This window comes from Perna viridis, chromosome 5 (assembly GCF_037379345.1).
Source record: "Perna viridis isolate PV_CMFRI_1.1 ecotype Kerala chromosome 5, ASM3737934v1, whole genome shotgun sequence".
Taxonomy (NCBI): domain Eukaryota; kingdom Metazoa; phylum Mollusca; class Bivalvia; order Mytilida; family Mytilidae; genus Perna; species Perna viridis.
In genome coordinates this window covers 7664350-7676827 of record NC_142449.1, presented here as the reverse complement: position 1 = coordinate 7676827, position 12478 = coordinate 7664350, and the positions used below count along the sequence as shown (strand labels likewise).

Here is a 12478-nt window from a genome sequence, read left to right as displayed (position 1 = left end):
GGAAAGTGTTGATTTTATCCGAAAGGTATTTTGTTAGATCAAAGATTCAGCAAATGCTGTAAGCTGAACAGCGTGCAGATCACAAATTTGATCACTAAGTCACGGATCGACATTAAATCACGCGATAAATTAATAAATTAAATGACTGAACGTGGTCACATGACAACTAATTTCCCCGAATACACCATGACCAACATTCACGGGTATGACTTTGCCCGGGAATTGTGTAAGCGCTTTGATGCTTTTCATCGTCCACGAGAAGCCCTGAATGATAGCCAAGTCTGTCCTGTATTACAAATACCACATATTAGCACAAACCGAGTCTAACTGTATTGATTAAAGATGTTAGCACGAGAACAACAATTAAACAAAGTATAGGAACAGTCAGCTGATGGTCAGCGTCACTCATATCGTGCAATTGATTGGCTAAAACAGTGTTACGAAAGATTTTGTGGGATTTTAGGGGTTTATAACCAAAAAGACAAGCATATTGTCTGCCGGGGGCTAGGGCGCTCTGCCCACAGAGCAACTGGGATGTGTGCCCCAGGTGGTGGAATGGGGTACCCCTGGCGTGTTACATGCTGGGGTTGTCAGGCTATAATACGGAAAACCTGACCGCAAACCATAGTGGTGCACTGTGTTGGGAAAGATGCCACGTTCCTCGCACGTTAAAGAACCTTACTCTGGTATTCTCCCGGAGCAGGAACAATAGGGCTCCGCCACAGGAGGCTAAATTGCCCGTCCCTACCCACCTCTCCGTATTTCCAGTCTATTTAGCCCCCGGCTAGGGTTCTGAACACTATTTAGTCGCCTTTTACGACAAGCTTAGCGCTGCTGCAGGCCTATTCTTTTAACACCCGGACCTGCACGGGGCGATCCCAATGAGAGTGAACTATTTATACCAATATATACATTAAAACAAACTTTATTTTTCTCTTATTCTATAAACTTTAAATTAAAAAAAACTTTTTGGATAAAATTTCATTGACCTATTTTAATGGAATATCTGCTTACTGATAAGCCTGATTTCTTCAAGACTGACCTTTTAGATTCACTTCTTGGCACTGGGACAATTAAATGGCGTCGGTATATCGGACAGTTGCTTACGTGACTTTGCTCGTAGTGAGTAGCTCACAAAAGGTCGAATCTGAAGGTAGGAAACACTATTCAAATTTATTTTGGATAAAGAATTATAGGAAACGAAATATCATCTGCATTAATCAACGCATTATGTGGTCATAATTCCGTTGCAGTTACCCTTGCTTTAATTTGGATAATGCAGGGCCAGAGAGTAAACTCCTTGTAGGTTATGTGTTTAATTGGATTTTTTTTCGTGTTTTGTAAGGGAAAACTACATATCACTATATACCTTCACTACTCAAGTGGAGGTATATAGTGATAGGGGTGTCCGCCTGTCCTTCCTTCCGTCCGTACTTCCTGCCTTCCGTCATAACGAACTCGTGGATCGTTATGGTGTATCCATCTGCGCCACGAAAACTGTTTTGTTCAACGTGCCATAGTTTTCTTTTCATATTTCGTCTACCCTGACTTGACCCGGCGGGTGTTTCGAGACGCTTACCCTACCGGTGCACCTGGTCCATTCCCCAGTTTTTAGTGGAGTCCGAGTTGCTCATTTGCTTTTGTTACTTTGTATGTATGATTTTAATTACTTTATGTTATTTATTGTGTATGTCTGTTTTCCGTGTCTGGTCTTTGTCACTGGATTACATTCTTTTGATTACCTCTATAACCTTGGTTCCCTTGATTACTCTTCCGATACACAAGGGAGTGGGAGCATTTCTAATATGTTACTTATTCTACACCACTAAATGGAATTGAATTAAACTTTCATAGAATCATTATTATATATTCCTATTTTACATCTTCTATTTTAAATTTCGAGTTGAATCAATTTGGGGGTTTACATAAAAACACAAAACATGGAGATTGTTACTTGTGGATATAGAGATAAGATGGGGTTATCTTTTACTCTTCCTACACCACTGAATGAAATTGAATGAAACATTCTTCGAATCTTTATTCCATTTTACCTTGCACACCTCTTATCTAAGATTTGATCCAAATCAATAGTGAGGTGAAAACGTGCATGTTAGCAAATGGGAGAATTGGGATATCAAGTTAATGAGCATTGTTCACAGAGTTAGTTTTACTGGCATTCATTGCATTCCGAATTATTTTTCGCTAAAATATAGCCCTATAAATATTTTCTCTTCATATTTTTGGATATAAAAATGTTCTGAATAAGTCTTTCTGTACTCATCCAATTATTTGGGTTGTTTTCATCGCTGCAATCAAATGTTTAATCGTCGTTTGGGGCATCGTTGAACACCCGCAATTAGGCTTTAAATCAAGGAAAAAAAAGAAATACTACAAAGTGACAAATCACTGCATGAATGACAAAAAGAGAAAGACGTTTTTTAGTAAATCCTCTTTGAGACTGTGAACGTTTTCGACAGTACTTTAATGTATCACTTGCTTCGAGCATTCAATTCATGAAATCCAAGTCACCATAAAAGGTAGTACTCAACAGTCTTGACGTCGCTTTGGGAAGCTCGACCAGTTGTTTCCATTAAAACACTGCTTTTCGATACATGTACAGTTGAAAAATCTCAAAGTATATAATCTGGGTGGATGTATGGCATGTTTATTTCCAATTCCAAGCTTTCAAGTGCACAGGAATGGATAATTTTGGGAGAATAAACCCCCAATCATGGCGCACTAGAAGGAAGGAGACCGAGAGCGCTTTTTTGAAATCTGCCATTCCACTTGAACCTGAAAATCGGAGGCGTTCGGAAAAAGTTTAGATCGAGTAGTTTCATATTGCTGCACAGAAAATCCACAAATCAGCATTCTGATTGTACAATATCTATAAATTATGTATTATTCAAAATAACTTTAAGACAAGAACCAAACATCTTTTTCGAAATTTGGAAGATTTCCATGTATAATTGTTGCTTGTTTTTTAAGGGTTTTTACTGAACGAAGGGTTTTAAGATTTTTATGTAAGAACGAGTAATTTCCCTTCTTTACAAATATTTTATTTTGAATGAAGACAAAAGATCAAACGAGCAGTGTGTAGATGTGATACCAAACTGTGCAGTATACACTAAGCAAGCTTGTACCATATACAACGGTACTTTTGCAAGGAATAACTGTCGCAAGTTCTGCAATTTGTGCGATCAACCGACAGAAAAGGGCAAGTATTTCATTGAATTCTAGTAGTTACCAGATTTTTTCAGAAACTTTCAACGTGTTGTAAAAGCAAAACGACTTGATTAACAAATTATATGTGTTCAACAATTTTCCTTTTAGATTAAACTGGCAGATATGGAACAAGCGGAAGCTCACATTAACTTTCCATTTCTCAAGGTCACGACATTGATGTAGTTCTATTGTTTTAAAAGTCGTAGCTGCATTCTACAAAAAAATTGATATTCTCTTCCATATTTTTACTGGACTGTGTAAGAGTATCATTCATTTCAGTATGCTTCTTTTAGTGTTATTGTAAATACGTGTATTTGTATTCATTAAGCCAGGAATAAATTCTACATGTGCTGACAAATTAAGCCATTGTGATCAGTATGGGAGATACGCATGCAAAGATCCTTATGCGTCTTGGGCAAGAATTAACTGTGCCAAATTTTGTGGTTTCTGTCGTTCAGGTAAATATTTATATTTATTTTATATAGGTCGTTGAAATATTTGGAAAATTAATGATCAAAATAGGAGATGTGGTATGATTGCCAATGAGGCAGTCGTCCACCGAAAGCCAAGCAACGAACCATTTAACTTCTTCAGGTCACGGTCTTCAATGATGGACAAAACCCATACTATAAAGCAAAAATGTCCCAAAATAAATGAAGTGGAACTATTCACCAAAGACGGAAATCGACCTACGTAGACTGTATGTAAAATATGAAGTACAATGTACGGATGAATATAATTTTTGGGACTAATTTTATATATATATATAACCAAAAGGAATCCATTTTTACAAATATAGATTATTCAAAAGATTTTACACAAAGAAAATAAACTCTACCGGTATCGCTTTTTATGAGAAAACAATATAGTGTATAGAATGATTAAAAGATGTATCATGTGAACAATTACTTAAAACAGTTTACAATTTTTATATTCGGAAAGGTTTGTCATCCAACGGGAGTTCTAGCATTCAAGGTAAGCTGTTTATCAAATAATTCTATTTATTAAATAATCTATTCATATTGAATGTTGTCGGTTGGTGAACTAGTACCGTCAACCCTTTGTTATAACCTCTGCAATGTAACAAAACTTCATATGAGAGCTTGTTTATAACACAAAACACATAAAAATAACCCTAAACCTTATTCTATATTCTTTTAAATGCATAAGAAAATGTCCTTTAGTCTTTAAGAATTATTTACTTGAAGAAGAAAAAAAACCAGTAACAAAATAAATACAATCTCAATATAACATTCCCTGAAAAATTACTGAATAATAATTGGATGTAAATTAACACTATAACACGTAATATACATTAGTTTTTCTCATATTTTAGGGTCAAATAATTCGACTTGTGCGGATAAATTACCCAATTGTAAAGAGCATGGTAGATATGCATGCATTGAACCGTATGCTGCATGGGCTAAAGAAAACTGTGCGAAATTTTGTGGACTCTGTACGTCAGGTATGCAAATTAATTTGTTTTATGTATATCGATGGAATTGGACTATTTATCAAAATCGACTGTAAATACAATTATAATGTTGATTTTCATGACTTTCAGGAGTTTAATTTTATACAGGTCAATTTCCAAAAGCTTGTTTTCATATGCTTGTTTTCTTTAACTGAAAAGAATAGACACCCATATCCAAATTACATTGCTTTTTTTACGAATGAGTTTATTAGTGGTTAAGTTCTTCTATGAACTATTCAAACTGCACAAAAGAAAAGTTGTGTCTTGCATTTTTCTATCTTGCCATTCGCGAATTATTATTATTATTTTATTTAGTGTAATTTATACTGTGTATTGAAGGATAGACGCTGTCATCTTGTTAATCCTAGTTTTAAAGTACATATCAGTGTAATAAATACTCTGTGTTGAAGGATAGACACTGTCATCTTGTTAACCCTAGTTTTAAAGTATATGTCAGTGTAATGTATATTCCATGTTGAAGCTTAGACACTGTCATCTTCTTAACGCTTGTTTTATAGTACATATCAGTTTAAAACATAATATCCTTTGAAGGATAGACACTGTCACCTTGTTAACGCAAATTTTAAAGTATATATCAGTGCAATATATACTATCTGTTGAAGGATAGACACTGTCATCTTGTTAACCATTGTTTTAAAGTACATGTCAGTGTAACGTATACTCTCTGTTGAAGGACAGATACTGTCATCTTGTTAACCCAGATTTAAAGTATATATCAGCGTAATGTATACTCTCTGTTGAAGGAAAGACACAGAATTCTTGTTATATCATTTGAACTAATTTAAATTTAAATTGTTTTATCATGGGTATTGACTTTATATTCAAGTTTAAACATTAGTAACTCGACAGTTCTTTCTTAAAAAGGATGCTTACGCTTCCGGAGCATCTGGCATTTGGTCCATATTAATTTTTGTTTGTAAAGTCCGGGTTGCTCTTTCATTTTTTACTTTATGTGTGTTTTATGTCGTTATTTATGTTTTTTTGGTTTATTCTAAGTGTAGCCTTTAATTTTTGATAATGAATATTCTGTTCCTCGAACTTATAATGGACTCATTGTTTCTATTAGTATATGTTTGCCGACCTACATTGTGATTTTCATGTTTATCGTAGAAAAATATACATTTCACTACCTTATTTGAGGTTTATAACAGCGAGCGTACCGTTGATTTTTCAAATGTTTCACTAAATCACAAATCTGCTGTCATTGGACTTTCTGATCAATAGGTACAGAAAAAAAAATTATAATAGAAACTAGCTGCAACGATGGCGTTATGTGTAAAGGATTTGAGTCATGCATACAAACAGGTCTAGGTAAATTTTGGTAATATATTTAAACTTTCTGATTAAAAGGTTTGCCACAAGTTAATAGGACAGTCAACCACGGTGAGTAAATTTTACATTTAAATTTTACAAAAAATACTTACATGAATTAAAAACACAACATTCGAAGCTTACAAAACTGGAAACTTATTTAAATTATCACTGGCAAAGTGGAAACATGTTGACTTCGCTCAGCAGCTTATGATACCATAACTGCTATATTTCAACTGTTATCACCAACTAGATGATATGTTAATTAATTTTTCTCTGTTTACCGTTGTTTACATTGATAAAATCAAAATAAATGGTACACACAATGCAATAATTAAAAGAAAAATTAATTTTTTTGAGGTTTGTCAATTTAGAGTAATTAATATTTCAATGATTCAAGGTCAATAGTATTTTTCTGGCGCAGTCGGTATAGTTTGGCATTTTACTCTTCGACCTTAAAGGCGTTCTTCCATGGAAACGCAAGTCACCTGATCATAATTCTGTTAATACGGATAACTTAGTGGCGATCGTAAAATTGTATCGAAATTGAAATTGTGTGCCATATGTTATTTCCTGAATGAAATGTAGAAAATTATAAGTAAAAAGGACATATTTTAAAGGCCGTGAGGTCTTTAATTTTGAAACGAATGAAAGTTTGAAGTAGGTCAATGAGTGCCAATGCTACATCAGTTTTCGAAGACCTCGATGTAGGAAAACATTGTCTACTACATGACAGATATGCTGTTGTTCCGCCAGACAAAGCCTAAACAACATTGTTTTTGTCTGCAATACGTATTACATCCAAAGACCTATACTGCCTTTACACTCTCAAAAGAAAAGATAGTGGATAACTATAAATCTGTGCTATCTTCTTTTGGTCTCTGGGCCAAAGATGATGATTGTGATTTACCGTCTATGTACTGGATTCCTAAACTCCACAAGAATTCATACAAACAACGTTACATCGCTGGATCTGAAAAATGTACCCCCAAACCTCTTTCAAAACTTTTAACTTCTATACTCACAGCTGTCGAAGAGGGCCTCCAGTCTTACCGGAGCAATTGTTACTCCCGTAGTGGTATTAATTCAATGTGGATTAAAAAAATCGAAAGATCTTTTAGAGACCCTCAATTCAAGATTATTAACAGAACACAATATTATTAAAACCTATGATTTTTCAACACTGTATACTTCTATTTCTCATACTCAGTTAAAATCACGGCTCAAAAACATAATACATTATTGTTTCTCAAAAAAGATGGTACACCTAGATATAATTATATAGTTCTGGATAGGGATTCCTCATACTTTGTAAATATAATTCCAAATTTTCTTCCAAAGATACAATGGACGATTTTTTTCAAAATGCTGAAAAATTCCCAACGATGTTAGAACTGCAAATTTTGTGTCGTTCCCTAAAGCTATATTTTATATAGCCTAGCTGGTCGAGTGGTCTAGGGCGCTGGACTTTGTGCAGGCGGTGTTGCCATATATGTCACAGCAGTACGAGTTCGAGTCACTCGGAGGGAACGACAAAAAATTTGCATCGCAAATTTGACAGTTCTAACATCGTTGGGAATTTTTCAGACCTTTCTATACGTTTATATATCTTCCCTGTATCAATTTGATCCGATGGAGCAGTGTAGCAAATAGAGTCGTCACATTCTGAGACGTTGTATATATATATATATATATATATATATATCTATATACAACATGAGTCTAGTGTAGAACGATATAAGAAAAACCCTTTGTACGAGGCTAAAGAGCGGGGAAGAAAACATGCAACATATCAAGCTTCAAGTCGAATATTTCTGATCCCGCAATATTACTAAAGCAATGCTGTTGTTTGATTAAAATGATAAATTTCATTACTAGTGGACGGATCATATACTTGTTCACAACCGTCAGATTAAATAGATACACGGAAGAAGCCGGACAATGTTTATTACCAAAAAAAAAAAAAAAAAAACAGACAGACTCCAGCAAAATGTTTCACAAAATCAGTTTCTGTTTTCAAAAAATGTAAATTTTATATTTCGAAAATCATTCCACACTGAGGTGTTTATCGATTGTTGTAGAAAATACTGTCGAAATCGGTTATTTTGTTCTTATCTAACATTGTATATCGTCGTAATGAAAAAAAGGAAGAAGACCTATTGCAAGGGAAGTATTGGTTATAATGTTAAGTACTATAATATCACTTTAAATTATTTGACATCAAGGTAGTAGCCTAATTGCAAAAGGAATTTATTTATATAATTAATTGACTATAAAATATCTTTTGTCGTCATTAAGAAATATATATATACTAAGTTATGTTAACATGCACGTCGGAAAACAAAGAATGTATTTTTATTTAATTTAAAGGATTGACCTCTACTGCTTGTGTTGATAAATTAAGTAACTGTGAGGAGTATGGCACTTACGCATGTCAAGGGTTATATGTTTCCTGGGCTAGAAGTAACTGTCCGAAATTTTGTGGATTCTGTGTATCAGGTAAATTTACTTTATGTAATTTTTTTTAAATACAGTATAAGATTAGAATATTTTAGGTTTCTAGTGATGTAAATAATACGTTGTATTTCAGTTGGAACAAGAAAGTATTTAATAGAATACTTTTAATTCAAAGAAAATATACGAAATAAATTTACCAATAAAAAGACTAAAGGCATAATTAGAAATCTGATTATTTTGCCCTCTTAAATGTACTCCATTACGTATATATTAATCCCTTTCTAGCAGTCGTTTAACCGAGATAACTTAATTTTATCATGAACTGCAGAAATTTGAATTTGAGTTGGAGTTTTTATTTCTAAACTTATAGTTCTAAGTAGCTATTTTTTTATATAAAGGGAGTACATAAATTACACTTAGTTTTTAAAGGAATTTTCTAATTTTTATTTAGAGCAATTCAATGGCTCTTGTGTTGACTCCACGCTGATAACTTGTACAGACAGCCATGTTTGTTCAGACAAGAACCTAAAGACATACTGTCCGATTACATGTGGACTTTGTGGTTCGTGAAATATATCTTACCGTTGTATTTATAATGAGTTCAATTGAAAAAAAAAAGAAAATAAATTTCTAATTCATTTGTTTAGACGTTAAAAAGATAGAATCAAACTGATCTACGAGATTAATGATAATATGTTAGATTTAGAGGATCGTTATTGTATGTACATCTGCACCATGAAAACGTATTTGTTCATCATGTCATATTGTTTTAATTCGTCTATCTCGGACGTGACACCGTTTGAGTAACTCGATGGATATTTTTTAATAGACAGATGCTACTTACAAAAGAGGCGCATCAGGTCCAGACAACCAGTATTTAGTGGAGCCCGGGTTGCTCACATACTTTTATTTCTATGCATTTTGTTTTTTTTTTGTTTTAGTTACTTTGTATTTGTGTTGTTGTGTGTGTCTTTTTCCTTTGTTAAGTCGTTAGACAGGGATTATCGTTTAAATCCTGGTTCCTCCCAATTTCTCATACTTTGTCACTTGTTATATTTTCGTCAATTGCGATATTGTTATTGCTCCAGTGGTGTAATATCTATTTTGCCAGATTTATTTTGGACGTAATTATGAATCGGATTAGTGTTCAGTAATTTTATTGTTACCCTTATTCTTTATTCCTATTTTAAATTTGGTCTACGCGGCCTTTTTTTTCAATTGTCATTTTTATTTCAATATAAGAAGCGGATTGCAAATTTAAACATAATTTACATTCTGTTATTGGCGACACTTTTTTTTTAAATTTTATAATCAGTTCGTACAACGACGCCACCATGTTTGGACTCCACATTTATCAAATGCAGTGATAGTCATATTTGTTCCGATGATGTTCTAAAAACTTATTGTCCAGTAACTTGTGGTCTCTGTGGTAAGCATTTACACCATTTCTCATTTTACAGATATTCTTCGGTTTAATAAAATATGCTCTTATGAATTGTGTAGGAAATACTATGACTGCAATATTCCGTTTAATTTAAAAAAAAAAAACATAGGCAGTAGTTAGTATCATTTTCTTCATACTTTCGCGTAAGCAATTATTTAGGATTTTCAACAACGGTTGACTTGTTAACTAGAATGATAAAATGCTTCTAGTATGTTCTGGGCATGAATAAACAGTTAAAAACACATTTCATAATGTATTCTATTTGATTTTCTTTTTGCAGGTTCCAATTTAAAGGTTTTTGGAAAGTAATCAATAAATCCTCCAAGATATATTTAGTTTAATATATATAATGTATATATATGCGGTGATGCAAGCCTGATTCGTCTTAAAAATGAAAATACATAGGTTGACTCTGTGTTTTTAAACATGTGTTATTAAAACAACAATTACAAAGCTAATGATAATTATAAAAACAAAAAATTACTCACCAAAATATCACGTAGAAGACGTTCTTGGAAAAAGAAAGCAAGACAATCCTGCACTAATCGAAGCAGAAAAAAAAATCATATCATGGGCACAGGAAACATGTCTAGATCTTCAGGAGTAAATGTTATCGAATACTAGAAACAAACGACATCATGGCAAACGCATAAATCACAATTAACGAAAATTTCACCGTCAATCAGTTTGCCTTCATGGCCTTCTTGCTATACTTAAAATTAACGGAAAACATAATATTCTGTGTAAGCTTTCTTCTATTCCAGTCATTCATTGTTAAACGAATGCAATGCCATTATGTAGCTCTTATAATCATTTCTTATTGTTACTATAATTTTTTTTCAAAAATTAGCAAACATGAAAATGTTAGAAGACATTTTCTCAAACTGATTCCGATTTTATTGAATGCGTACTGCAAACAATTGATGAGAAATGGAAAAGCAAACAAAAGATACATCGACAATTAATTCATGACCATCATAAATGTAAGAATTGAACTATGTATCAATAGACATTCTTATTACAATTTCTAGAACAAGAAAAAAGTTTCAAAAACTAAGGATTTTTTTTTTGCGCAGGATAAAGTGGCTAACAACGTGGTTATCATATGATGTAAATATTTTACAGAAATACTTCGTAAAGAAATAACTAACTCGAGCACTTTCCAACCCTTAAATTCCACAGAGAGTGAAATAAGTCAACAACATCATAAATCACCGATAAAAACACCGATCATATGACCTTTCCGACCTTATACTTGATACCGAAACTTCACGAAGAGCCGTTAAAATCACGTTTTATTTCTTCTTATATTAAATGTTCTAATAGTAGTATTTCTAAATTATTAATCTCTACTTTAACTACCATTTAAACTTTGTTTTTAATTATTGCAATAAATGTTATGAGTATGTCGGTATCAACTATTTTATAGAAAAAATCGTTTGAGGGGTTAGCTCAGCTTCATAACTTTAAGATTCGTGTGATTCTGTATATGGTTATCACTATTTGCTGTATGTAACACAGCCACATAAACTCATTTAGTAAAATTTGCCATATTTAATTGAATGGTCTTTTGATAAATTTGGCTCCCAGTTCAGTTCTGGTAATAACTACAATGCTATTTTTCACTGATTTTATCGGGAATAATTGCACGAACCCAACTGGACATGTCATGATATCTACCGAAAGGACTTAAGTTGACTAAGTCAACAAATGATATCACTTGTACACCTTTTCTTGATTTAGATATAATACTAGAAAATAGTAACTTTCATACAAAAATTGATGACAAAAGATACGATCTTGATTTCCCTATTGTTAATTGCAATTCCTAGATGGTGATATTTTCGAAGCACCCTAGTACCTACAGTATTTACATTCCACAACGGAGTCCGTTTTCATCGTATTTGTAATAAAGTGTCAGATTTTAACTAATGCAACGGATTCCTCACAGAAAACTTTTCCATATCTCATTTTGTTTCCATGGAGTATGTTGTAATATTCCAGAATAGAATTGGATGTATTATTATGTGAATTTTTTGGTGTGTTTGTTGTTTTTTCCTTTTTTTTACCTTCCACTAAAGGATGTGGTTAAGGCCTTATACAAGAGTAATCAAGGGAACCAAAATTCTAACGGAAATCCAAAGAAAGTAATCCAGGGACAAAGACCAGACATGGAAAACAGACAAGCACGACAAAAAAACATTAAGTAACTAAAATCATACATACAAAGTAACAAAAGCAAATGAGCAACTCAGACTTCACTAAAAACTGGGAGCATGGACAAGGTACACCGGTATAATACGTCAACCCCACCACAGACATGTTTACCCCCCATCCACAGTAAACGTTGGTCGTTAATGTGTCTTTGAGTCATTATTTGACTATATAGTTTATTTTGAAAAGGTAATCGTTCTGTTACCGTGGATTTTATTACTTTTGTTGTCGGAGCCCTTGAGAGCTTACTTAAGTTTGTGATTACACTTGTTAAAGACCTTTTGGTGATCTCTGTAAGTATTTATTTTTTTTATAAAGGTTAGAAGATGGTG

General features: G+C 33.1%; 1 protein-coding gene across 2 annotated transcripts; it reads left to right on the top strand.

Annotated features, from left to right (window-relative positions):
- Positions 1-1012: 1012 nt before the first annotated feature.
- Positions 1013-11260, top strand: LOC148615806 (uncharacterized). 2 transcript variants are annotated; one of them, XM_088582406.1, is made up of 10 exons: positions 1013-1153; positions 3074-3217; positions 3558-3683; positions 4168-4200; positions 4562-4690; positions 6071-6103; positions 8402-8530; positions 8940-9050; positions 9804-9917; positions 11058-11260. In XM_088582406.1, exons 1-10 carry the CDS (start codon positions 1078-1080, stop codon positions 11168-11170), a joined length of 1008 nt encoding a protein of 335 aa, XP_088438532.1. In that variant the 5' UTR covers positions 1013-1077; the 3' UTR covers positions 11171-11260. The 2 variants fall into 2 exon arrangements, with proteins under 2 accessions (XP_088438532.1, XP_088438533.1); XM_088582407.1 differs by lacking the exon at positions 11058-11260 and adding an exon at positions 10213-10263.
- Positions 11261-12478: the final 1218 nt, after the last annotated feature.

What these genes read in the sequence shown, in the direction of transcription:
- LOC148615806 (XM_088582406.1), top strand. Translation starts at nt 1,078, where the DNA reads ATGGCGTCGGTATATCGGACAGTTGCTTACGTGACTTTGCTCGTAGTG. An exon ending in CGATCAACCGACAGAAAAGG is followed by an intron (nt 3,218 to 3,557) that starts GCAAGTATTTCA and finishes TCATTAAGCCAG; the next exon opens with GAATAAATTCTACATGTGCT. An exon ending in TAATAGGACAGTCAACCACG is followed by an intron (nt 6,104 to 8,401) that starts GTGAGTAAATTT and finishes TTTAATTTAAAG; the next exon opens with GATTGACCTCTACTGCTTGT.